The sequence below is a fragment of the Xiphophorus maculatus genome, chromosome 11, assembly GCF_002775205.1.
Source record: "Xiphophorus maculatus strain JP 163 A chromosome 11, X_maculatus-5.0-male, whole genome shotgun sequence".
Classification (NCBI taxonomy): domain Eukaryota; kingdom Metazoa; phylum Chordata; class Actinopteri; order Cyprinodontiformes; family Poeciliidae; genus Xiphophorus; species Xiphophorus maculatus.
Window position 1 is genome coordinate 31708820 of NC_036453.1, and position 27527 is coordinate 31736346.

The 27527-nt window shown below is 38.1% G+C and overlaps 1 protein-coding gene and 1 long non-coding RNA gene across 2 annotated transcripts in view; one reads left to right on the forward strand and one right to left on the reverse strand.

The window, feature by feature from the left end:
• mybbp1a (MYB binding protein 1a) overlaps nt 1-27527 on the reverse strand; it is a 74094-nt gene that overhangs the window by 2901 nt on the left and 43666 nt on the right. Inside the window, exons 11-26 of the mRNA XM_023342066.1 lie at nt 26868-26996; nt 23475-23672; nt 23277-23385; nt 22683-22776; nt 22439-22596; nt 21124-21243; nt 20912-21043; nt 20653-20826; nt 10820-10977; nt 9400-9534; nt 9137-9233; nt 3828-3959; nt 3684-3752; nt 3370-3483; nt 1181-1282; nt 967-1091 (exon numbers count right to left, since the gene is read on the reverse strand). Coding sequence (XP_023197834.1) covers nt 967-1091; nt 1181-1282; nt 3370-3483; nt 3684-3752; nt 3828-3959; nt 9137-9233; nt 9400-9534; nt 10820-10977; nt 20653-20826; nt 20912-21043; nt 21124-21243; nt 22439-22596; nt 22683-22776; nt 23277-23385; nt 23475-23672; nt 26868-26996 — 2046 coding nt within the window. The remainder of the gene's footprint in view (nt 1-966; nt 1092-1180; nt 1283-3369; nt 3484-3683; nt 3753-3827; nt 3960-9136; nt 9234-9399; nt 9535-10819; nt 10978-20652; nt 20827-20911; nt 21044-21123; nt 21244-22438; nt 22597-22682; nt 22777-23276; nt 23386-23474; nt 23673-26867; nt 26997-27527) is intronic.
• LOC111610031 lies at nt 161-2841 on the forward strand. Its single transcript, XR_002753462.1, has 2 exons — nt 161-513; nt 2253-2841. It is a non-coding gene; the product is annotated as an uncharacterized LOC111610031 (long non-coding RNA).

A 27527-nucleotide genomic window follows, 5' to 3' on the forward strand; every position in this document is an offset into this window, starting at 1 on the left:
TGGGGACGAGGTCGCCGAGGTGGTTAAAAAGCTCCTCGGTGGCAAGGCCCCGGGGGTGGATGAGATCCGCCCAGAGTTCCTTAAGGCTCTGGATGTTGTAGGGTTGTGTTGGTTGACGCGACTCTGCAATATCGCATGGACATCGGGGGCAGTTCCCCTGGATTGGCAGACTGGGGTGGTGGTCCCCCTGTTCAAAAAGGGGGACCGGAAGATGTGCTCCAATTATAGAGGGTTCAGGGTGTTCCAGAGATGTTCCAGGCACGTCCCACCGGGAGGAGGCCCCGGGGAAGACCCAGGACACGCTGGAGGGGCTATGTTTCTCGGCTGGCCTGGGAACGCCTTGGGATTCCCCCGGAGGAGCTGGAGGAAGTGGCTGGGGAGAGGGAAGTCTATGCTTCCCTTCTTAAGCTACTACCCCTGCGTCCCGACCCCGGATAAAGCGGAAGAAAATGGATGGATGGATGAATGGAATAAAAGCCAATTGCTGAGGGAACAACACACTTGAAGCAGAAGGTAAGCCAAAACTGTACATAAATATAAACATATTTTGCATTTTTATATATATACATATATATATAAAACCTTTATAACGGCAAATATGTTCAACCCAAAACTCCTCAAGTGACATAATTGTAGCTTCATTTGTTTCAAATCTTGCAAAAATATTTATAAAGCACCCTTTACTATCCAATTGTTAATTGGTTAATTGAAACGAATTGAAGTTTATGCAATAAAATATTTATTTTCTTATTTAAAATTTTTTATTTGCATAGTTTAATGCATTTCTAATATTGTATCAACATTTTATTTAAGGGATTATGTAAAAAATCTGCAGAATGTGCCAATCTTTTATCCAATTAATCATCTGATTAATTAATACAATAATCAATTACTAAAATAATTGTTAGTTGCAGCCTGACTATTAATACAAAAAATTGTGTTTATAAAAACATCTCTATGATTTACATCACTCCAAAGTGTTTCATCACGGCCCAGTAGGTGTCCTCCAGTTTTCCCGTCTTCTTGAACGAGACATTGCTGGTCAGGGACTGCAGGACCTTCTTTAGCTGCTCCAGGTCCACAAACAATTTCTGCACAAACAGAAAACTTAAAAACTGCATTGTGTTGATTTTTTTTTCTTTTGAGTCCAGATTTATTTGATCACCATGAGCCCACCCACCTGCTGGTGAATGTGTTTGACCACAAACTGACAGAGCTCCAGGGTTTTGACCAGCTTCTCTTTGGCCGCCTTGCTCTCAGCTTGGCCAACCTGAGCCAGACTCTGTAGGCAGAACACAACAGAGACGTTATATTTCAATTCATGTTGGTCCTGCTAATTATGACCAACATAATTAGCAGAACCTACATTTCAAAGTTTGTCTTAAAATGTTCAAGACAAACCATTAAAGGGAACCTTTCAAGCAAAATTCACAATTTCTAGTTTTTATACTTCTGTTTGGGTCTGTCTGCAAAACAGGTCATTTCTAAAACCTCCCGATTGTTAAGTCACAATCAATGGGCACTGTGGCGTTACCTGGTCCCATTACCTAGCAACCCAAGCAGAGCTGCGCTGTACAATGGTTGTTGGAAGAGAGAAGTATTTTGCCTTTTCCAGCAATTCTAAAAAAAACACTTAAAAAAACATTTAAAGTACATTTACAAGGAAAAGACCAGACAAGGAGTAAATCTTATTGTATTTTAGCAAATATTCTATTTTCCAAATAAGTTTTTTTGTTGTTGTTGGTAAATGTAAATACTTATTTTTTCTTTAAGAGACCTAAATGATGGTCTCACAGCTCTCATGTGTCTTTAAGAGACCTTGCATTTGTGATAATATTTCATTGGAAGCATTTGATACCCCATATATTATGGATAGACATTTTAACTTAATTTGAACTCTTTGCATTTCAGATTTGTCTCCATGTATTTGCCCTTTTTAAGTTTTCAACAAAAACTTTAAAAGTTCATTATAATCCTAATGATTATGATTAATTAATGATTATTAATCATAATCATTATAATTCTGATTAAAAATCCTAATCATAAATATCAAATATCAAAATAAGCTGTTTAAAACAAGCTTATCTTTGCACCTTTTAATCAAAAACAGCAACTTAAAAACATTATCTGAAACTACAAGAAATGTTTTTTTATCTTACTTTCAAAATAAATATGCAGGAAACTCTCAGAAATCAAGGACAGAGAAGACAGTTAAGGAGGACAGGACTGTTCTGTTCTTGCGTTTATTTCAGGAGCAAAGGCACCAGAGGAGGAGCTGTTCTGGGACGATTTACAGGAGCATGTAATTACGCAAGTCTTCACCCTCCGCTCACTGGAGGACGCAAGGAGGACAGCGAGAGGAGCAGCGCCTCCAATTATCATTTATCACTGCACCATGCAATCTCATAAAGGTTCCAGATTAATGTAATTAGAACGCAAACAGGCTTGAAGCTTGCATTTGAATGAATATTTCTGCTCAAAGTGGAACCGTGGTGTGCAGCGGCTGCCTTGTGTGCATGAAAAAGACTTTCAATCAGTTCCACAAGCAGAGAGGGACAGAATTTAAACAGGAGGAGGCAGACCTGGCTGCTGATTAGAGTTATTGAGCAGGAAGTGAAGAAAAAGTCTGATTAGTAAATGTAAAATAATCTAAATACCGTTCCAACGAACTGCTAGTTAAGGTTTAGCTCATGCTTTGCTAATGGTTAGGTAACTAAGGGTCAATTTGTTTGTCTAGAAAGTCTGGTTTGTTTTGGGAAGAGTGAATGCACAATTAAGCCTTTCGCAATAAGCAAAATATCAATTAATTGCACGGTAAATTAAAACAAGCTCTATAATTTCCATTTGCATGATTATTTGTTTTTAACGAGTTTTTCTTTCTTTCTACCAAAGGCTGGAGTATTCAGCACTACTTGAAAATGTTCTCAAACAATATTATTGTTTATTGCAACAACTCTTGGGACAATTTATTGTCCAGCAAACTTTGTTATGTTGACTGATCTGAAAAAACAAAGAAAAAAACAACAAAAAATACCCACTCTGGTCTGTCTAAAAACGCAGGTCTCAGTTCAGTTGGAGTGAACTCTGATATGGTTCGAATGCATATGTGAATGCCAAGTGGACTGCAAACTGCTCCAGAAGCAGCAAGCGGACTATAGCACAGGGCATTCTGGGTAAAGTCAACCAAAACAAAGAAGCGAGGTAGAATAGCAGAAAATCTAACAATTTAAGTCCCCAATCAAACCGAGTTAGGGGTGAAAACACCCTAAGTTACCAAACAGGTTGCATCCTCCAAGCCTAGAGAAGTGGGATTTAGACTGGACCTTCACTGTTGGATTTCATCGATTTGATGGAGATGTGTTTCCTTACCAAAACCAGCTGCGCTGAGACCTTCTCACAGAGCTGCGTCCACTCATAGCTGCTCAGAAGCTGCTGGATGTCTTTGCTCTGCATCGCCCGCAGGACCAACACACACGCTTGACACTACATATGAAATGAGATCCATGAAAGCAAGAGTTATGTTCCTTGTAATCAAATTAGTTCAATTAATTCACTCTTGATTTTTGATTTGATATTTGATTTTTGCCAGTTTGAATACAAATAAGAATTTGTTCACGTTAAATGTTAAATTATCAGTGTTTGGTTTTATTTATACCTTATTTTGTGTTTGGGAAGGATTTTACCTGCTGATGTTCCCGGACTCCTGATGTGATGTGCTGCACAGCCGTATCCAGGAGGTTCACACAAAAAACCTGGACCAACCATCACAAAGTGTCATGTATGCTCTGAACGAGACACTATGAGTAAAGATGTGCACCTGGACTCACAGGGAATCTGGTGAACAGGTCGGTGAACATCTGAGAAGTCAGAGGGCTCTTCCTTCGGTTCATGAAGGAGATCAGAGCCTCTCTGAAGAGGCTCGACACCCGATCCACATCCACGTTCCCCATAAACTTTGGCTGTGGTTAAACACGACATGAGACAGGCGTGAGGTTCAGACTTTCTGTCTGAGAAGTTGGCAAAAAGAGAAAGCTTTAAATTTAGACAAGTCAAGCTAGACTCCCATTTAGCTGCTTCTGAGTCCTGAAATCCTTCCTGCTGGCTCACTTCCCACTCATGACAGGATAAAATGACAGCCAGGGGGAAAAAGCCCATCAAATGTGCCGCTCTGCTGTACACTAACCATCTCGTTCCTGTCAGAGCTGCTCTCACTGAAACTTCTTCACTTTCTCTTCAGTTTTTACCTGTAAATGAGGTTTTTTTAATGTACCAAGAGATTCACTGCAGATTTCCTGATTCTACATATGAGCAGCTGGTGAATGTCAACATACTTGAATTAGGGTTGAAACTATTAATCAGATTAATCGATTATTGAAATAATAACCTTTTTATTACTGCGGACCGGTCAAGACTTGGCAATTTTTGCTGCAGCTGGGAGGGAGGGAGCTGGGGGATGTCAGATAATACTTCTGCATGTTGATGTTCCCGCTAAAGCCTTTTCTCCCCCCCCTGATTTTTCCTTTACGACAATCTTACAACGTCCTACAGTGTGTGGTGTGTTACGTGGTGGTGTCAACATTGTCTTGGCCCGATTATCGCAGCCTATGGGGTTTTCCCTGACAGGGAGCGAGAACGCAGCCTGTTGAATGTGACAGGTAGCCAATCAGAAAGCACGATGATGTAAGAACGGAGGGAATCCCAAACAGTTGACACCTCCGATGTCCATGTGGAAATGATTATTATACGTAAAGATCATTTTTATATATGTTTATTATATGTGGTTATGTTTATTCAGTTAAAAATGTCAACTACGAAAAAACATAACTCACCTCCAAATCACAGTGCAGCAAATGGAGCGGCTGCTCCTGCCGTCTTTTATCAAATGCCTTTTCTTTTTGTTTCATCTTTTATTGCTTAAAATGAGTCCACAAACTATCACTGCTGCTTCTACATCGTCATGGCAATGTTATGACCTTTTCTAGGTCATAACATGGCCAAAACATTTCAAATTAAATTGTTTTTTATTTGTCCTTGTTTGATTATTTTAAATTCATCTATGGTATGTTGGGGGTTTTACTGGATTTTCTTCTGGAATCGGGATGTTGGTGAGTGGAATCGGTTCATGTGGTGCGTTGCTCCTGCCGTGTGGCTGGACACACGAACCGATCGAACCTGTTGGACTTTTATCGGCTCGTGTCTGTGTGGTCACAAAATCGTCCAACAATCCTTAAATCGTGCCGTGTGAACCAGACCTAAAACTCACAAGCTCTACTCCGCTCATCTCATCTGGACCACTGCCCTAAAGCTCTCTGACTCTGGTTGCTATGGTAACGTTTACATATCCCTTCAAATAAAATACAGATGCGCCACAGAAAAGAACATTTTACTTTCATGAAAATTTTAACTCACGATAACGACTAATGGAGCCCTGAGCTTGTTTCTCTGCAACCAGACGGTCCATCTGGGAGTGAAGAGAGACAATGACACCCGAAGTGTTGCTTATGCACAGGGTGCTTGGTCTCTATGTGGCGAAGCAGTTTGAAGGCTTCATTCAATCATTAGCGAGCCGGTCACCATATCATGCAGAGCGGGCTTGGAATGTGGGAATAAACTACTGGCATAAATCCATTCTCCTGCCTCTTATCTGGACCTTTTCCCCTCGCAAAGAAACTTTCCAAAGAATCTGATATGTTTCTTACTCATTTTGCTGCTTGTGGGCTCAATGTTGGTGCGCAAGACGTAACCGAGAGAATCTGGTTAAAGAATTTTCAAAAGTAAAGAATCCTCCAGACTCAAATAATACATAAAACGGAAATATTTAATTATTTCTTGCCCAATTGGTCCACGGACCCTTCTGTAGGTGACCTATATGGTAGGACCATAGACTTTGATGCATCTGTCCTAGGTTCTATTCCCAGTCCTGGTCCTTTTACTGCGCTCAGTCTAGCTACTGATGAATAAAGATGACTAGTGCCTAAAAACCAGCCCTCCCAAAAAACCTTTGTTTCATAAAAACATTTGTTGTCTAGTGAAATTTGTCCTACAGGACAAATTAAACGGACTGAACTTATACAGTGCTTTTCCAATCATTTTGAGCACTCAAAGTGCTTTACACTAGAGTCACATTCACCCACCAATACACAGATCAGTAGGCAATTTGGGGATAAGTCCCCAGTGGCTCATCAACATGGGCTGGAATTGAACCCACAACCTTCCGATCACTAGACAACTACTCTACTCATAGAACCACAGTTGCCTCACAGTTGCCTCAAAACATTTCAAATTAAATTGTTTTTTTATTTGTCTATCAACTATGAAAATTATGGCTTGATGGTTGTTACCCTCACAATAAATTGTTGCTACAATTTATCTATATTCACCTTAGTGTGATTAATCTAGATGCTGTTTCATTTTAGAAAATAGAACAAAAATAATAATATTCCACTTAAAAAAACTTTAAATAATTCAGCAATTAAGACAAATCAATGCTTGATGGTGAAAATGTAAAATAAAATGTATATATTATATAACAGAATTTTCTTTTAACACTTAAGAACGTTTGTTTTATTGTTGTGGAGAAATACCTTAAAACCTGGGGAAGTTAAAGCTGTCATGTCTTTTTAATAATAAACTAATTAATTGAAAACACTGGAGATATTTTTTCTTTTAAAGCTAAAAATGTCAGGATCCCTTTTCATGAGATTCTTTTAAATTAATTTCAGACACTTTTGAAGGCATCTGACAGCAGCTTCATCCTTCAGCTGTAAAGTCACTGTGAAAATGTGAGAGAGGCAGCAACTATTTCTATTGTGAACAATGCAGTTTATATTGGGCTGAGGACAATACTTAGTAAACATTATCTTATGTACAGCATTCTCCACAATGTTTGCATTCTTTCCCAATTAAAATGTGTGAAATCTTCAAAAGTAAATATATTTTTGTTACATTTGCATAATTAGAATAAAAATATTTAGAATTATATTATTTAGAAACAGTACATATATTCAAAGATAGGAAAAGAAATCCCATGTAAAAAAATAATTTGTTGCTAAACAATCACTGGCAGAACATTTATCAGCAATTGTGAGTGATTGATCAGTCATACCAAAGGATGCATCTGGGCTAAAAATACTACAAACACCTGAAAACCGCACGCAACATCAATACAGTATTTTCATCTAGTTTCTAGTGCAAATATGTTAGGACACTAAAAATAAGACAAATCCAACTTCCAAATAACTTTTTAGCAAGATATAAGAGATCAGTAAAAAAAAAAGCTTATTAGTGAAATAATAAGATGGTTCTCAACCTTTTTTGGGCCACTGTTCCCCTATCCATTACCCAGGTCTGTTACAGCCCCATCAAAGAAGATGTAGGCTACCTCCACTGAATGTTATTTTATTATTATTATCATTATTGTTGCTGTTATGATGTTTATGAATGTTTCTGTATTTATTATAAAAAATAATTACAGAAAAACACATAACTAAATTGCTAGTTTCCTAGAGAACAAAAACCCCCAGTGTGAAAAGAATTATTTTTACAGGCGTCTAAGAAAATTGCAATGGAGATTCTGCAGCCATAACAGCAGCTAATCAGAACGGCTAAAAAAAAAAAGAAGAAGAAAAAAGATATCAAACTTTTTCAGCTTTTTTTCTTTTTCTGAGCCATTTCGTGATATATTAGTTGCTAAATCTTGCACAAAATTGCCAGATAAAAGATGTACAACTGCACCAGTTTAAACTGAACATTAAATAATGGCAACTACAACTGTATCAATCATAACTCTACTTGTCTTCAGTGTTTCTGTCAGTTTCTTGTGGTGCAGTCGGAGCTGAACTTTTCACTGTTTCAGCGCCGGATTCTCCATTTTCATGCCCCGTTTTACATTTACTTCATTGCTCCATTCTATGGATGCCAGACTGACAAAACCTGCTACAGCAGCAGAAAAAGTCCTGGTATACTGCTAAGTAAAATTTAAAAGCAATGGTACAACCATTGCATACTGGACCATTTAAAGCACAAGTGTTAGCTCTGCAAAATGAACACTCTCTACTAGGCCTGTCGCGATAAACGATAAATCAATTAATCGTACGATAAATTAAAACTATCAACCTCATTTTAATTATCGGCTTTATCGTCTCTTCCGGCCTTTTTCTCTTTCTGTTGATGACACTGAATTAAAAAAGGCTCAACTCCGGTGCTCCCCACTGACCCTCCCTTCCTCATTTCCTTAGTGTAAAGCCCAGCGCACACGACACGATCTTAGAGCTGTCGGCCGATTGTCGCCCATTTTCAAAACCTGACAGACCACACATTAGCCGACAGAAATCCTAGGTATAACGGTTCCATCGGGTTCGGTCCTGCCGTGTGGTGTCCAACAATGGGCACAAAATAATGACTACAAGTTCAGTGAACTAATTTTAAAACCAGGCATCAATCAATGCTTTACTACAATCTACCTGCAATGCATGTTGCTAGTGTCAGCGTAAAGTCCTGACTGAATGAAAATCATTATAACCTATTTATGTCAAGTTAACGAAGAACAGCTGAGAAGTTACCGGGTTTATCAACTGCGGTAGCAATTTCGCTCCAACTCCTCCCCTTGTCATTTCTATATTCTTTGCACGAAATGTTGAATAAACATTAATGTTGTTTCCACGTCGGCTGGACTTCGGGTTGCGCCGTGTCAGCTGTTTAGGATTCCCCTCTGTAATTTCCCTTCAGAAAGCTGGAGGAGAATCCAGGCTTTCTGATTGGCTACCTGTCACATTCAACAGGCTGCAAGCTCCCAGTCCAAAACCCGATTTAGATCGATCATTAAGGAATTATTGACTTAAAACAAAACTAACTTACTTGTTACTTGATCTTACTAGTTTTGTTTCATTTTGAGTGTAATAAGATAATTGCACTAGAAATTAGACAAAGATACTGGGTAAGACTTTGTGTTTTTGCAGTGTGGAAAGTGTCAGCTGCTAACACCTGCTGCCAAGTAAACCATCTGAATGTTGGGTGAAGCACCATGTGTTTCCTGTTTTCTCCTGTACCAATAATCTAAACATAGCAGCCTCCTGCAGTGAGAAGGTCATGACAAGTGAAATCCAACCGTGAACTGGATCAAAGTGTGCAAACATACATCATTTACTGATGCTGTTGCTCCGTCAGCTGTAGTCTCCTCTTTGGTCTCAGTGGGTGGAGCGCCACGCAGCACCTTCACCACATAAAGAGACGCACTGAAGGGAAACATAACATAAGCAATGAATTCACACAAACAGGTAAAAAAAAATCTGCTTTCCTTTGCGAGCTCTGCTCTTCCTTGAGGGGGTCAATAGAGGAGCGTTCACAAACACGGAGGGAGGCATGTGAGAAAGTTCAGCATCATTTTCTGTAGCCTCTTACCTGAAGTAGTAGAGACACAGAGATGAGTCTGACAGCTTCTGGGCTTTGCTCATCAGTTTGTAAAGCAGGTCGTGGAGCTCCCCCTGCCTGTCACCGGCAGTCCTGCAGTAAACTTTGGACCTGCACAAATGGTTCCTGGAGAAAAGAAGGAAAAAGTTCAAATTAGGTTTAAGAATATTAAATTATAATGCTGCAAAGGTTTCGAACAAAAGCTTAGGGAAGCAACACCAGAACAGGGATTAGAATAAACTTAGAATCCAGAAAAACGACCTTAGCAACTACTTGTTTGACTTTTATTCCTCCAACCCAAAAAAGGAATTAGACCAGAGAATACTGACTTATACTTATCTACCAACATTATTAGACTTCTTTTAGACTCTTGTTTTTCCAACCCAGAAATGGAATTAGACCAGAGGATACTTAGCAACCCTGAACAGGAACACCTAGTTTACATACTTTAGATCAACATTATATTATTATACTTCTTTTGCTCTTTCCTTATTTTGTTTGAATTTCCTTTTAATTCCTGTAAAGAATTTTGTATTGCCTTGTTGTTGAAAATGTGCTATATAAATACAATTACCTTTACCAGCAATTATAATTATACCTGATGAGAGAAAATGTATTTTCTCTTTTAAAAGTTCTCTTTAAACTTTCATTGTTACTTATAGGGCAGCAAATAATGATTATTTTAGTAATCGATTAATATGTCAATTATTCTGATGAAAAAGGTAGCCACATCCATCCATCCATTACCATACACACTCAGCGTTTCCCCAAGAAAACCTGGTAGTATTTAAACCGACACCCAGAGATGTCTGGAGCATTAGATCTTAGGAAAGGTTATTATAATTAAGCAAAACTAACAAAACAACAGAAATTGAAATTGAGAAAACATTTTTAACTGAAATAAATAAAAATGGTAATAAATGGGAAAAAACTATAATTAAATTGAAGTATATCATGCGTTTATAAACTAAAACATATTGAAATTATAGATATTATCCTTCATTTGGTGTTTATTTATTAGTCTTTTGAAAAGAAATGAAATTGATTTACTCCTCCAATCAAGCAGTTTCCATCACGTGTCAAGCGCAAAAGTTGGAGAAAAAACTTTTTTTCCCCAACTTCAGTTGATTGTTTAACAATAATTGAATACATTTTTTGAAAATCATATTTTCTGTTGAGTATTAATTACCCAATCGATGTAATTAATACTCAAATTATTCAAAGGGTCAATATTTTGACATTATGAATTCTGCATTTAACCAAAATATGATAAAAGTACACAAACTAAACTAAAACTAAACAATATTTAACTAGCTAAGACTAAAACAAGTCAGAATGGAATCAAAGTAACTATAATGAAAAACCCAAAACTATTATAATCCTGATCAGAGCCTGATGAGACAGTTTCTACCTGAAGATATCTGCTGCTCTGCGGAGGAAGTCCTGCTCCTGCTGCTCGCTCCCAGAACTCATTCCTCTGTCAATGATGTTTAGCAGCGGCTCCACTAAACCCAGAATGAGAGGACTGCCGGCCTGCCGGGCCACAAACACCTCAACCAGGTCCAACACCTGAAATGGACATGTTATCAGGTGATGAGACGTTTTCCCTACTAACTGGTGACCTACTTCAGGCATCTGAAGCAACCAATGAGATTAGTGTTGGGTAATAAATCAATGTTATTGATTAATCAATTTTTAGTCTTTGAAGATTTCATTTTTGGAAAATCTGAACTTTGTTTCATCAGTGCACTTCTTGGATTTTCATAAGTGTGATGCCAGATCGCCCAGAGCTGCCATTTAGTTTGACAAGCATCTTTTACAGCTTCTATTTATTTGTACGTTGAATTCAAGTGAACTCTACAACAAAATGTCTGGCTAAGATTGTTCTTTTCTTTCGTTTTTTATCATTTAACTTTTTATTAGTATTTTTCACTTTTGTTTACATACACAATGTACATGAACACTTCACATTCAACATAACATAAAACTTTAGCTTGGGAGCTATTCCTCTATTTGACCTTTGTCCCGTCTAGTTTGTCTAGTTCTTTATTTTTGTCGCTGTCTTTGGTCTTGAATGATGTCCATTTCATCCACTTCTCTTCCACTTGTGTTTGTTGAAGTCTCAAACGATGTGTCAGTTTTTCCATAATTTAGATTTCTTCTATTATTCCAGTCCATTGTTCTTGACAAGGAGGGTCTGCCTTTCCCCATTTCCTCGTAATAGCTTTCTTGCTAGCTATTAACAATATCTTAATCAGATACCTGTCTTTAACCCTTACTTTGATATTGTTAAAATTGCAAAGATATAGTACCACACTATTCATAGGAATATCATATCCCAGAATCTTTTTCAGTTTCATGTACATTTTTCCAAAATTGAACAATTTTAGGACCGTTCCAGAATATGTGAGAATGAGCTGTGTTCATTGATCCACAATTCCGCCAATACCCCATGTTTGTGTCCTTATATCTATTCTTGACTTTAGGTGTGATGAAAAATCGTATTAGATTTTTCCATGCGAACTCCCTCCATATCCATGAATTGGTGGATGTCTGATGTGTTTTCCACATATCCAACCAATCTTCATCTGAAATTGTCATGTTAAGCTCTGATTCCCACTTTTCTTTTATGTACTTAGTTGGATGTTTATTCATCATCAGTTTTTGATATAGAGTAGAGACTATTTTAATTTTTGTTCCACTGAATTAATTTATCACAATTTTAATCACACCATTCACTTCCACAGAGGGATCCCATCTAATTTCTCTCAATTGCAGGTACCTGTGAAATTCATGTTTATCTAAATTATACTTCTCCTTCGTTTTCTGAAAACTTTCCAGCTCCCCATCTTTCTGAAGGGTAAACCATCCTGTGACCCCTTTGCTTAATCATTGTTTTAACCCTTTATCATACATTACTGGTTTGAAATCGCTATCATATGATACCACAGGTGTCAAACTCCAGTCCTTGAGGGCCGCTGTCCTACAGCTTTTAGATGTGCCACAGGTACAAAACACTGGAATGAAATGGCTTAATTACCTCCTCCTTGTGTAGATCAATTCTCCCAGCCTTGCTAATGACCTAATTATTCTATTCAGGTGTGGTGCAGCAGAGGCACATCTAAAAGTTGGAGGACACCGGCCCTTGAGGACTGGAGTTTGACACCCCTGTATGATACACACCTGAGCATTTTCATTTCTTTCTTTATCATGTGTTTTTTTAATGTTTTGAACCACAATTACAGTGTAAACACTGTAATTGGATTCATGTATTTCTTGATCTTCTCATATCTACAGTATCTTCATCCCCAATAACACTTTGCATTTAGCTATGTAGTCTGGTGTGCACCAGCATATGACATGTCTGAGCTGAGCTGCACAGTAGTACTCCCTTAATTTTGGGAGACCCATAACCCCCTTGTCTTCGGTAGCTGAAGAGTTTCATATTTAACTCTAGGTTTTCTGCCACCCCAAATGAATCTTGATATTACTGTATCTTGTCCCAGATCGCAAATTTTGTTTGAAGAACCTCTATTGGTAATGGCTGGAACAAATATACAGTCATGGCCAAATGTTTTGAGAATGATTCAAATGTTAATATTTAAAAGTCTACTGCTTCAGTTTTTATAACAGCAATTTGCATATACTCCAGAATGTTATAAAGAGTGATCAGCGTAACAGCAATTAATTGCAAAGTCAATATTTGCCTAGAAAATGAACTTTATCCCCCAAAACACATTTCAACTTCATTGCAGCCCCCTGCCTTAAAAGGACCAGCTAACATTGTTTCAGTGATTGCTCCATTAACACAGGTGTGGGTGGTGATGAGGACAGGGCTGGAGATCAATCTGTCATGATTAAGTAAGAATGACACCACTGGACACTTTAAATAGAGGCTGGTGCTTGGCATCATTGTTTCTCTTCTGTGAACCATGGTTACCTCGAAAGAAACACGTGCAATCATCATTGCACTGCACAAAAATGGCCTAACAGGAAAGAAAATTACAGCTAGAAAGATTGCACCTCAGTCAACAATCTATCGCATCATCAAGAACTTCAAGGAGAGTGGTTCCATTGTTGCCAAAAAGGCTCCAGGGCGCCCAAGAAAGACCAGCAAGCGCCAGGACCGTCTCTTAAAAGTGTTTCAGCTGCGGGATCGGGCTACCAGCAGTGCAGAGCTTGCTCAGGAATGGCAGCAGGCAGGTGTGAGTGCATCTGCACACACTGTGAGGCGGAGACTCTTGGAGCAAGGCCTGGTCTCAAGGAGGGCAGCAAAGAAGCCACTTCTCTCCAGGAAAAACATCAGGGACAGACTGATATTCTGCAAAAGGTACAGGGAGTGGACTGCTGAGGACTGGGGTAAAGTCATTTTCTCTGATGAATCCCCTTTCCGATTGTTTGGGACATCTGGAAAACAGCTTGTTCGGAGAAGACAAGGTGAGCGCTACCACCAGTCTTGTCTCATGCCAACTGTAAAGCATCCTGAAACCATTCATGTGTGGGGTTGCTTCTCAGCCAAGGGAGTCGGCTCTCTCACAGTCTTACCTAAAAACACAGCCATGAATAAAGAATGGTACCAGAATGTCCTCCGAGAGCAACTTCTCCCAACCGTCCAAGAGCAGTTTGGTGATGAACAATGCCTTTTCAGGCATGATGGAGCACCTTGCCATAAAGCAAAGGTGATATCTAACTGGCTCAGGGAACAAAACACAGAGATTTTGGGTCCATGGCCTGGAAACTCCCCTGATCTTAATCCCATTGAAAACTTGTGGTCAATCATCAAGAGACGGGTGGACAAACGAAAACCTAGGAATTCTGACAAAATGCAAGCATTGATTGTGCAAGAATGGACTGCTATAAGTCAGGATTTGGTCCAGAAATTGATTGAGAGCATGCCAGGGAGAATTGCAGAGGTCCTGAAGAAGAGGGGTCAACACTGCAAATATTGACTTGCTGCATTAACTCATTCTAACTGTCATTAAAAGCTTTTGTTACTCATAAAATGATTGCAATTGTATTTCTGTATGTGATGACAACATCTGACATACACACATGAAAACCAGAGGGCAGCGGATCATGTGAAAATATAATATTTGTGTCATTCTCAATACTTTTGGCCATGACTGTAGAAGTTTTGCTTGCACATTCATTTTAATAGTTTCAATTCTTGAGTTCAGATCCAAGGGCAGAGTAGTACATCTATCTATATCTTTTTGTATCTCTTGGCTTATTTTATTGTAATTTGCTTTATACAGTGTAGATAACCCTTTGGTAATGTTAACCCCTAGGTATTTAATTTCCTTCATATTCCATTTGATGGGAAATGATTCCTGAATTTCTTTCGATGGAATGTAATTGAGTGTTAGAATTTGTGTTTTGGTTACATTAATTTTATGTCCTGAAAGACAACCATACTTTCCAAAGAGATTCATCAGCGCTGGTAGCAATTCATTTGGCTGTTCAAGGAAAGTTATTATATCGTCTGCAAAAAGCCATATTTTGTGTTCCTCTCCATTTACTATAACTCCCTTAATTTTATCGTCTTGTCGTACTGCCTGCGCCAGAGGCTCTATAAAGAGGGCGAACAGTGCAGGTGACAGACAACACCCCTGTCTGGCTGATCTTTGTATTTTGAATTTGTCAGTCAGGCTTCCGTTTATTTTAATTCTCGCTGTGAGGTGATGATATAATGTCTTTATACACTGTATTGATTTATTACTGAATCCAAATCGTTCTAATGTTTTATATAGAAATTCCCAATTTACTAAATCAAATGCTTTTTCTGCGTCAACACTTACTAGTATGGTACTTTGTTTCTTCAGCTGTGCTTGATCTACTATATGTAGAACTCTTCTAATATTATCATGTGTTTGACGTCCTCATAAATCCTGTTTGATCTTCCTCTATCAATTCTGTTACAAAGGTATTTAATCTATTAGAAATAATGGTTGTGTACGTATATCTTATAATCTACGTTTAACAATAAAATTGGTCTATAATTGCCACAGTGTTCCTGATCTTTTCCTTGTTTTGGGATGACTGAGATGATACTGTAGCTTCACTCCATGATGGAGGTATTTTATTGTTATTGAGTGTCCAATTGAAAGAAGCTGTAAGTACTGGCGTCAACTCTTCTCTAAACATCTTGTACCACTCTGCCGGGTATCCATCACTGCCTGGAGATTTATTATTTTTTAAAGTATTTTTTTGCCTGTTTCACTTCCTCTGTTGTGATTGCTGCTGTCAGTGTCTCATTTTGTAGTTTGCCAATTGTTGGTAAATCTTATGCATTTAAAAAGGTTCTCATTTCAGGTTGTGTATACAGTTTCTCAAAATATTCTAGAAAATATGATGTAATCTTCTCATTATATCATGAGAATTCCCTCTGCATTATCTGTTAGTTCACCTGTGTAGGGGTTTCTAATTTTATATATTGCATTAAGTATTTGTTGTTTGCGTATATGTTTCGCTAACAGCTTAGTTGCCCTTGAACCTGCTTCGTAGTAATTCTGCTTCCTTTTTTCAATCTCTCCTAGTAATATGTCATTTATTTTGGTTTTAACTGCCTTGGTTTCTTGGTAAACCTTTGAGTCTTTTGTTTTCTGATATTCCTGCCCTAATTCCCTAAGTCTCTCCGTATTTGCCCTGTATGTCTGTAGTTTAATTCTTTTATCATGCGCAGTTTCAAGTATTAACTTTACCCCGATGACTGCCTTCATGGCATCCCATAATATTGTTGGGTCTACAGTTCCCTTATTATTTTCTTCAATATATTGTTTTATTTCTGTTTTTATTTTTTCTCTCCGTTGTTCACTATTCAATATTCCCACATTCAGTCTCCATATCGTATTTCTTTTCCTGTTACTTAGACATATCTTTAAATAAATTGGATTATGGTCAGAAACATCTGCCGCTCCTATCCTGCATTCCTTCACTCTGTGTTTGTCATCAACCTTGGTTAAAAAATAATCTATTCTTGACTGTACTCTGTGAGCAGCAGAGTAATGCGTAAAATCTTTTCCTAATGGATGTAGGCTTCTCCATACATCTGTCATTCCCATCTCTTCTAATGAGACATTTATAAATTTTGCTAAATGCATTTTAGTTTTGTTGTGACTAGAATGCCTTCTGTTTCTATCGCTATTAAATCAAATAGGTTTTTGAAATAGTTTTTGTTACTCTCCGGGGTGCGTATATATTTACCAAGGTTATTAATTCATTTTCGAGTCTTCCTTTTAATATTACGGTATGTATCTTCCTTCTTTATCTTTTAATTCCTTTTTGTAATCAAATTGTATTGTATTCGAAATTAATATTGCAACACCTCTTCTACACCCCTCTTTATATGAACTGTGGTATAAATTCCTGTAGCCATACTTTTTTAATTTTTCATGCTCTGTTTTGGATAAATGAGTCTCTTGTAAGAATATAATTTGTGCCTTTTCCTTTTTCAGTTTTGTCATCACCCTTTCTTTTTTACTCAATGCATTCAAACCATTCACATTCAGCGACGTTATCTTGATATCAGTCATAACTATGATTTACTATTCCCTTTAATATGCTCCCAAACAACTCAAAACAGAACCAACATGAACTTTTGCTGACTAAACATAAACCAAAAATCCGACGGACTTTCAAACATGGGGTATCCTTCTTCCCCGAGTCCCAGTTGGTGGGTGGAGAAGAGATCCTCACCTCTACTGAGGGCCCCTCCCTAGATCTAGTACTACTCCCATCCTGTGGGGTACCACTTCATCTAGACATGTCCAACTTAAATATCTTACCCTCTCCCAGTTGGTTTTAATTTTATCCTCTTTTCTTGTAGAGTCAACTACTTCTGAAAGGAAAACATTCCAAGATTTCCACTGGAAGCTTTGTAGTTTTTCTCTCACTCTGTGTACCGCGTCTCGTTCCCATTCTTTCTCCTTCACTCGCTGCCATCCCGCGGCTCCTCACTGTATCTCCTCCGCTGCCGCGGCGTCTCCTTCTGGCTCACCAACTGTGTAGCCCCTTTCCTTCATGTCCTGCACTGCTGTCCTGGCGCTGTTGTATGTCTTCATTCCGTTCTCCCAATGAATCTGAATTTTAGCGAGTGGTGTCTGGAAACGTATTCGTTTCTCCTTCAATATTTTTTTAATGCCCATATATGCCTTTCTTTTCTGGACAACCTTGGTTGGATAGTCGTGGTCAAAGTAGATTTGTTTACTCGTTACCTGGATCTTTTTCTGCCGGGCTTTCTTCAAGATTGTTTCTTTGGTCTCAAATTGTAGAAAGTTAACCACGACTGACCTCGGTGCTGCATTTGGGTTTGGTTTTTGGTGAGGGCTCGATGGGCTCGTTGAACCTGGAGATCGATCCCCTCCAGGAGTTTGAGTTTCAAAAGTTGTTCCAGAAATGGTGCTGTGGATCACCCTTCTACGTCTTCTGGTAAGCCAAAGATTCTGATATTGTTTCTCCTTGATCTCCCTTCTAGATCGGTTAGTTTTTCCTGCATTCGCTGTGCTTGTTCCACCATCTTCGTTAGCACCTCGTTAGCATCCATCTTCCACTCCTCCACCTCCACTATGGGTGTCTGTGCCTCGCTAATGTTCACTTGCTGTGCCTGTAGCTCCCGGTCATTCTCGGACAGCCTACGGTCTATTTCTTGTCGAAGATTCATGATTTCTTCCTTCATTTCTTTCTTCAGCTCGTCCAGCTCCCGGCACAGCTCTTGTTTAAGGGCTTTAATATCACCTCTAATAGCTGCGAGCCCATTTTGCAGCGTCTCCATGCTATGGTGTTCTTCCATTTCCTCTGCTGGGGCTTTTTCGTGCTCGCTAGCTTCGTGTTCGGAGATTTCTTCCGTTACAGGCAGCTCTTCGGTTCTGTCTTGCTTTTTATAATTTTTCCAGCTTCTTCTCTTGCTTTTCCCACTCATACTTTAGATTTATCTATCGAATTCCAATTTTGTTGTGGGCATTTTTACCCGACTCTGGAGAGCTAGCTGACTATGCTCCTATTCCCTCCACCATCTTGTCCCCTTCCCCTCTTTTCTTTCTTTTTTTAAGCAAAGGTAAAGTCATAATATTACAAAACAATATGGTGGAAAATATTAAGAATACTATGGTTATGAGTAAATCAATACATAACAATTTTAAGATTACTATGGTTATTGACTGAATCAATGCCTAACAGTGTCATGATTCTTGTGTAATGAACGTACTCATGAGAGTCTTCTGAAGCCATTTCTCTGAACGCTGCATTACAATAAAGTTATTCAATTGTTTCTTGTTTGCACCCTCAAGATGTCCTTGAATGTTTAATTTCCCTTATGAAAGAACATGTGCATTCTTTCTGTTTTGTAATTAAGTAGATAGTCAAACTATATCGGGGTGTCAAACTCCAGTCCTCAAGGGCTGATGAGCCTCTGCTGCACCACACCTGAATAGAATAATTAGGTCATTAGCAAAACTCTGGAGAACTGATCTACACAAGGAAGAGGTAATTAAGCCATTTCATTCCAGTGTTTTGTAGCTGTGGAATATCTAAAAACTGCAGGACAGAGGACTGGAGTTTGACACCTGTGAACTATGTGAATAGAATGAAACTGTAAGAGCCATATGAATGAAATAAGTAATTATTGATATGACAGGAGCATGAGGCTTTGACACTTGGGTGGTGGGTGCGTCAATGTGGGCGCGCCTGCTGAGGAGTGAAAAGAAGGTTACCATGAACGAGACATTCCAGCGTTGATTGTCCAGAGGAACTGCAAACCTATCTTATGAAATATGCTTTTGAAGATTGTATGAATGAGTTGTATTCATGTGAGTGTGCAGCTGTTTCTGCTTCCCCTTCTTTCAGAGCTGCACACTGAATGTAACTAGGGTATTCCCAATTCTAATAGAAGCAGGGTAAGACTCAGTTGAAGCTTCAGAGCATAGGCCGAAATCTGTAACTGGGTTTCAGCTGTGTTCTCCTTGCAGGTAAAAAACTAAGTTCTGATTCTTGTTTCTTCTTTGTGTCTGTGTTTAGGTAATTTAAACCCAACAGTGTGACTGTCACCAAGTATGAATGGGAAGGTTTACTGGCTTTGTGTGTATGAGGAAGGGGGTGCGCGGGGTCATCATAATTTCTGTTGATAGTGTTGTGGTGCCGTTGATTGTTGGAACTGGTGCATTGTTTGTCCTGGTCAGTCTGTGTTTCAGTCCTTGCAAAGTTTGTAGTATTTTAGATGACAATCTAAAATGGAATAAACCAATAATTGACGGAACAAAGAAGTGACCTGGAGTTGATTGAAACGCATCGAACAGATGAGAGTCCCTGAGTTAACCCAGTGGGGCCCTCTACCACCACTAGTTTACGGCACATTTAGAAACCTTTTCTATAAAACTGTGTGCTGTGTTCTGCTTTAAGCTCTTTTTCTCCTGTGTTCAGTGAGCAGAGTCTTCAAACGCATAAAGCCTTCAAATAAATACCGATAAATATATATTCTTACTTTGGTTCTTGAAACAGTTTTTTCTCATTCTTTGCTAAATATAATTGCTAAATATTATTGACAGTTATAATTGATAACTGGTAGTCTTAAGATTACCAGAATAAAGTCGTAATATTATGAATAAGCCTGTCACAAAGAAAAAAGTTAATTTTGGACGATAAATTGTCACAGAAGTTATTGTGATAAACAATAATATTATTGCTTTGAGACAATTTTCTAGTAATATAATGGTAATGGTAAAATAATGCAAGAACACTGTACATTATTGATCTTTGGTTTCCAAAGATCAATAAAATTAACATTTAGCACTGGAACTGGAAGACATTTTAAATTCGATGTCTCTAAACAAAATTGTCCTTCAAAAAAGGGGCTATTTGAGACCAATGCACCAGACTGAAGAGTTTTGTCATCCAGTTTTTGGTAGAAAGAGAGATAAGAAAGAAAAACAATAAACAAATAACAAAACATTAATTATCCAAGCTTTTTTCCTCATTAAAACAATTCTTTTCTTGTAATTTTAAGACTTTATTCTGGTAAAATTTATTTTTAATTCTGCTAATATAATGATTAATTTCTCGTAGTTCATACAATTCATATTGAGATGATTGAAATAAAAAACATTTTTGACATTTTTTTTTTGTCATTTGCATTTTTGTCTTTTAGAAAATAAAGCAACAAAAGAAAACTTATTAAAATCAAATGTGGTATAAAAGAGATTGGAGATTTTATTTTTAAGCCATCTTGGCCAGCTCTAGCTGAGGGTAAGTTACCTTAATCTTAAATTCCCGGACCAGACCCCTCTCTTTCTGCAGCTTCATCTTCTCATTTTTCTTTGCCTGAATCTTCTTCTTTTGTTCTGAGAACAGCGCCGACAGGCTCTTATCGAGCTGCATCATAGCTTCATCATCCAGATCTTCATCGCTGCTGGCGTCCTCCTCTGTGGCCTAAATAAGCAGCATTTTATTACAAAGATAAGCTGAAGAGGTTTAGACTTAGAACCAGACAGGAAGTGCTGACTGGATGACTCACCAGAGCGTTCTGCTGCTGGAGGACCTTCATCAACTCATGGCGAAAGTTTTGGTCCACTTCTCCCTCCTCCCTCTCTTTTTCCTCCTCCTCACCCTCACTCTCCTCATCAGAGCCATCCTCTGACTCATCATCCTAGCCATAAAATATTTTTGTTAAATCAGCCTCTACATCTGTAAACTGTGTGAAACTACAGAAGAGGGAAAGTCTGTAACCTCCATGTCTTCATCTTGTTCCTCGTCATCATCATCCTTCAGTTTCTTTTGTGTTTTGTTTCTGTCGTCAGTGACGACTACAGCGCTGTCTTCCTCATCTTCCTTCTCTGGGTCCAAGACCTTTCAGAAAAACACAGCAACACTTCCTAAAAATATGCACACAAGCAGTAAATCTGTTTTTGTATCAGACTAAAATTTTTACCTTTTTCTCCAATTTTCTAGGGCTGCAACTAAAAACGGTCTTAGTTATTGATTCATTTATTGATTATTCTGATGACTAATTAGCAAATGCTCCATATCTTCATTTAAGGTGTTTTTATATAACATTAGAAATACATTAAAAGATGCAAACAAACAAATAAATCAATTTATATTTTAAATATAAAATAAAACATTTCATTGCCTACGATGCAACAATATAGCATCCTTTTGTGAACTTGAACCACGTAAAGCTAAAGCTATGCCACTTCAGGTGTTTGGTTATGAAATATATGCGGACAAAAGTGTTTTTCCCCAACTTAAATGCAACACGTATTTTAGATAAAAACAAATTGAATGTTTTTGTCTTAAAAACATGCAATTTTAAGACAAAAACATGTCTTAAACATGCTCGGAATATTTTTGTTTTCAGCAAATGCCCTTTTTTGAGTCTGCATATTTCAGTTAGCAATTAATTAATTACTAAATTAATTAACGATTGATGATTTATCAAAATTAATTGTCTTGACCTTAGTTTATTCTAATAATTCAGTTATGGCAAAATATTGGCATGCAGTGTCCGGTATCGGATGCAAAATGTAATTTATTAAGTTTTGTTTTGAAATATAAACACTACAAGCTCCTTAAGTTCCACCTTAATAACTCTCATTCAGTCTCATGGTGGAGTAGTACACATTTACAGACAAAAGAAGGTGCTTTTGTTAATTCAGTCAGCATTTATTACAGCCAACAAAATGAAGTTAAAATGTAATAACTTTTTTAAATCCAGCTTATTATAAAAAATGTAACCCATTGTGTTATGGAAAGATGGTGGATACAAGAGCCTCTTAATTAATCGTTAGTCGATCGATAAAAATCAATTTTAGATTAACTCAATTCATAACTTGCACTCCCATTTTCAATGAAAGTTTCTCAATAAATTCCCACACCGCCCATCAAAGGTGTCACAGAAGTAACATTTAAAATCAAGATGTTTCAGCCAAGAAGGACAGAAACAAATATAAGCAATTATAGGGAAATTAGTCAAATAAAATAATTAACAGGTTACTTCCTGAAAATGTACAGGTTTAAAATCCAGTTTCTACCGGTTACTCACATCTACGATGGCAGTGAGTGCTGCTGCAGTTACGTGGGGGCAGATGGAGCTGAAGACCGCCCTGCAGACCTGCCTGATGTGTCTGCTCTGCTGGGACAGCAGGGACAGCAGGATGTCGACCATCACCTCCACCCACTCTGGCTCCTCTTCGTCCATAGCTGCAACACGTTCATGTTACAGGTGGAGTTAATTATTATTCTGAAGGTCGGTGCTGATTATTTAAATCGGAGTTACTCAGCCTCACCTTGTTGTTTCTTCTTCTTGTTGGTTTTCTTCTCCTGGGCTTTATCAATGCAGCTCTGCAGGTCCTTCATAATGTCCAGCACCTCATCTGGAGCCTTAAGGACAGAGAAATTCAAGTTAAACATCTGGACTCTAAGAGCTACAGAAATCCTCTCCTGCAGCAGAGTTTCCAAAAGTGCTCAAAACTTTGTCGATATTCCATATTCGTCAAAAAATAACCAAACAATTTATGTTTTTTTTTCCATTGACGAAGAAATGCAATTAAAATCTTGTGAATAAGTTTTTTAAAAAAAACATGCTGCGCCATAATCCTCCTACTACTTCCTGTTATCTTCTTCCTCTTTTCCACCAGTAGTAACATCCGGGTGTTGATAATGTGACTACTGATACAAAAAAATTGTTTCCATTGCAGTTTTGCGCAATACACAAATTTTTATACAGCCGAAAAACCACGTCACCCTAGCAAAAAGCGTTTTATCGAATGTCATGAGTTTTTTAAAAATTTGTATGTTTCCATTAAGCAGATTTTTTTTCCTAACTACAATTATAGGTTCAATGGAAGCACAGTTATTAATCCTCAAAAAGCTGTTTTGACCTTGAAGAGGAGCATGCCGATCAGCAGGAAGAGCTGCTGGAACGCAGCGCTCTCTGTCGTCAGGCCTTTCTTTGCTTTTCTTTTCAAATTCGCCACTGACTGCAGCATGCTGACAAACAAACAAACAAAAAAAAACATTTTCTTTAAACTGTAAGTGATCAGGCATGTAAAATAAGACATAATCCTTCTCTGTCCTACCCGTCCCAGGCCTGTTTTTGCTCAGCGCTGAACGGCTGGACGCTTTGGACGTGTTTGGGATGGCTGAGCAGCAGCTGAGTATACTGGACCAGGTGGTAGATCCACATGGTGCCATCTGCCGTTACACCAACAGATCGCTTCTGATTGACAGCTGTGCTGTCGTCGATGAGTGGCATGTGGTGCAAGGACATGAGAAGCCTGGATGGAAGATAGAAAAATGTATGTATACCTTCCTTTGGACAAAAAAAGAAACTCACTCAGCCATCTTGTTTAACAAACCTTGCTTAAAATGGGTAACAAAATTAGTGGGGCTGAAACAATCACATTAATTGTGATCAATCAATTACTGAAATAACAGTCAGCTAATTTAGCAATCAAGTAATGATTATCTGGCGCATACATATTCAAAAAGAGGCAATTTGCTGAGAGAACGACACACTCAAGAGCAGTAATTAAGCAAAAACTGTACAAAAAATATTAACATTTTGTATTTAAGAGAAAAAAACCCTTTGTGGCAGTTTTATCTTCACATGGTTCAAATTCTGTAAAACAAAATCCCATCAAGCACCTTCTTATATCTAATTATTAATCAATTAATGTAAAAAATAATCAATAGTTCAGCCCTACACTGTACTGATGTTAAGTCAAGCAGAAAGGGCTGAGCTTTTCACACTTTGATTTTAAAAGCATTTTTAGCTGCAGATGAATCCATTGCTCCAAATGATCAAGTGTTCATTAAAGAAATGCTGTAGGTAATACAATTATCATTTCATATTTGAAATATTAATTGAATTTAGTTTAATTTATTTGCATCTTTTAATATATATTAGAGGATTCTTGTTTCCTGTTTTAGTAGAAGAAGTTTTACAGGAACATTAATTTGTTTTGCTAAAGTCAGCAAGAAAATGTGTTGCCATTCCTGCCAAGTGCCAATACAACAGCTGTAGACAGATGCAACTTATTCAGTTAAATTACACTATGTGGCTAAAACTAAAATTACATATTTCATGTGTTTTCGCAGTAAGTGAATAATCTGCACAAACGTTTATTCTGATGATTAATCATTTATTCAGGTAAAAAAAAAAATGACGCGTTCTGCAGATTTTTCCTTTAAAAAAATAAAATGCAGGGCTGATCAGTTGAATATTTTTTTTGATTGACTAACTAAAAATGGGAAAGCAAAAGGTGTTCAATAAGACTTTTCTTTTTTTTGTTGTACCAGTTGTATGGGGGAATTTCTCTGCCATAAATTGAGAGCACACATTTTCAGTCTAAAACCAGGATTTCATGTCTTTTGTTCTCAAAATTTGTAACGCTTGTACTCAAATATTTCTCCTCGCGCTCTTGCAGAGCTCTCTGCTCGTTTAGTTAACATTTTCTGCTTGCTTCTGGAACAAAAATGCACCGTTGACTGGCAACCTCTCAGTCAATAGAATGAAAGTGTTTTACAGGTGTACCTGTGTGGCTACTATCCATTGCAGCAACCTGCACCACCAACTGGATGTAAGCAGAAACAACAACTTTCTGCTCCATGTTACACTAACATCCACTAGCAGTGTGCTACTGATCACTAACAGCCTTCTGACATGACCTTACCAGAGGGGCCGCTTTTCATTGGCTGATGCCCATTCTACGTGGTCACATGCGTGGCCGTCTCACAAACACACGCTTCTCGTTAGCCAAGTACAGCATAATGACAGAACTGATACAACTTCTACACCTTGAAGCCTGTCTGCTACACAGTCTTATGTTAGCTAAACAGATCAATATGCAATGTGTCTGTATCTGACATACACTAAAGATTTTATTTTAGCAGGAAAGGCTTTGGACTAAACTGTTACTCGTGTTAGCCACTCTAGCACCAAGTACAGCTAGTCAATCAACCATGGCTGTGTTCAGGGAAGCACTGATTAATAATCAAGAAATAAATATCAAGCCTGGAAACTTGATATCGTAACGGACTGAATGTTATGTTTTTAACGTAATCTTTGCTCGTCTTGTGGGGCGCAGGCGGTTGCCACGGTAACAGGTATGCTTAAACTACAAAGAGAGACAGAGAGTAAAAAGGTATGAGTGGTTTTGAGTTGATCACCTGTTCGGGTTATTTTACCTTTGTTTCCCTTTGCTGTGGCGCGTTACAGCCGCTGTAGTTTCTAAACGTTGGACTAATTACCTCGTTTGTTTGTGAGTATACATCATTCACAACAAACATCAAATAGAACAAATATATTTCATAAAATTTTAACAAACAAATGGCTTCTACCGCAGTAATTATGTGAAATTAAATTAATTATATCTCAACTTCAGAAGATTTGCCTTTACCTTTACAGAGCTCTTTGGTTCCTCCTGTCAGTCTGTAGCTTCTCATATTGTGGTCATCAAACCAAATTTCAGATCTACCATAACTGACTGACACCTGCTGGCCTCAGCTTGTGACTAAGAAACCAGTAACCTCCTCCCAGATGATGACATGAACTTGTTAGTTCCTCTGTCCATTGTAGTAGCTGATATATTGTGAAAATCTGGTAGAAATGATGCACTAATCGGGCGTGCGTGGTGGCGTAGGGGTTAGCGCGACCCATATTTGGAGGCCTTGAGTCCTCGACGCAGCCGGCGACTCCCGGACCCGACGACATTTGCCGCATGTCTTCTCCCCTCTCCTTCCCCGTTTCCTGTCAGCCTACTATCATAAAATGGACACTAGAGCCCACAAAAGACCCCCTGGAGGGATTTAAAAAAAAAAGAAAAAAAAGAAATGATGCACTAATCGAGTCATGTTTACATAGAAACAACGAGCTGGGAGGCTTTGTTTGTGAGACTTGCGGTCACATGGGTCGGTTATGGGTGGAGCTTGGTAAGGTCCATTAAGCAGGAGTTTGTTCACCCAACCAACTCCCTACATCCACTGGGTGGTGCAGGTTGCAGGCTGAAAATGTGTGCTCTCAATTTATAGCAGAAAAAAACAACGGTGAAGCAAAAACTATGCCACTTAAGTTCTGGGTAGGACATATTTACAGACAAAGGTTTGTTTTTTTTTTATCTTAAATGTAAAATTTAAATTTTTTTATACAGTTTTGGCATAAATACTTCTCTGAGTGTCATTCTTTCTGGAAATTGACTTTTCTGAGTCTGTACATTCTAGTAGCCAATAATCGAATACTAAATTAGTTGAGAACCTTTTCAGTAATCCAAATAATTACAATTAATCTTTTCAGCCCTAATTGTTGCTTTCCTTGTATTGGTGCAGGTTAACATAAATGGAACATAAATGAATGTTTTTCTTGAACTCAAAATCTCTCTCCGAGGTTATTCCGAGATAAACTTTTCCTTCTTGTTGGTTTCAAAAAAACAAAACTACTGCAATAAATAAATGTTGGAATAAAACTGTCTAACCCAAAGAATGAATTAACAAGGGCTCCTCTGGTTTCGTCATCCAGTGGGATGGAAAGATTTTCGCTCGTCTCTGCAATATCCGAGGTAGTAGCCTTCTTGGCGCTGAAGAAAGCATGGAAAAAGACAAACCTGGAAAAAAAGACAAAACAAACTCAGTGACTTCTCTTCAGCTTTACAGAGGACTTGAATGTTGCTGGCTAGGAGCTACATTTTGATGCTCAATTCGGATATTTTGCTAAAATCAGATCTGGTTTTGCATGGTCATTCAGACTAGTAATTAAACTTGACCTCAATGAGACTGTTGTGTGAACAGTGTACGCATGCGCAGAAGAAGAACATTCACGTCGCACAGTAGTGCATCGTTTACAGAAGTAATAATGTGTAGATTAAGTTCTTCAGCAATGGGAGCCGACAGTATTGTCACAAGATCATAAGATGAAGGAAGCTAATAAAACGAAGGCAATAACAACGGCCTTTTGTTTAGGATTGACTCCAATGGTAAAATTAGCCCGTGGTAATGGCAAGCTATTTCTCTGTTGTTCCAAAACAATGTTAACACTTATTTGGCTTTAATACATTGGACTGATGATTCTAACTTGGTTTAATGATCATTTGAGATGATCTCTCCCAAAAAGAGTCCAGGGCAACGATAAAAATTAT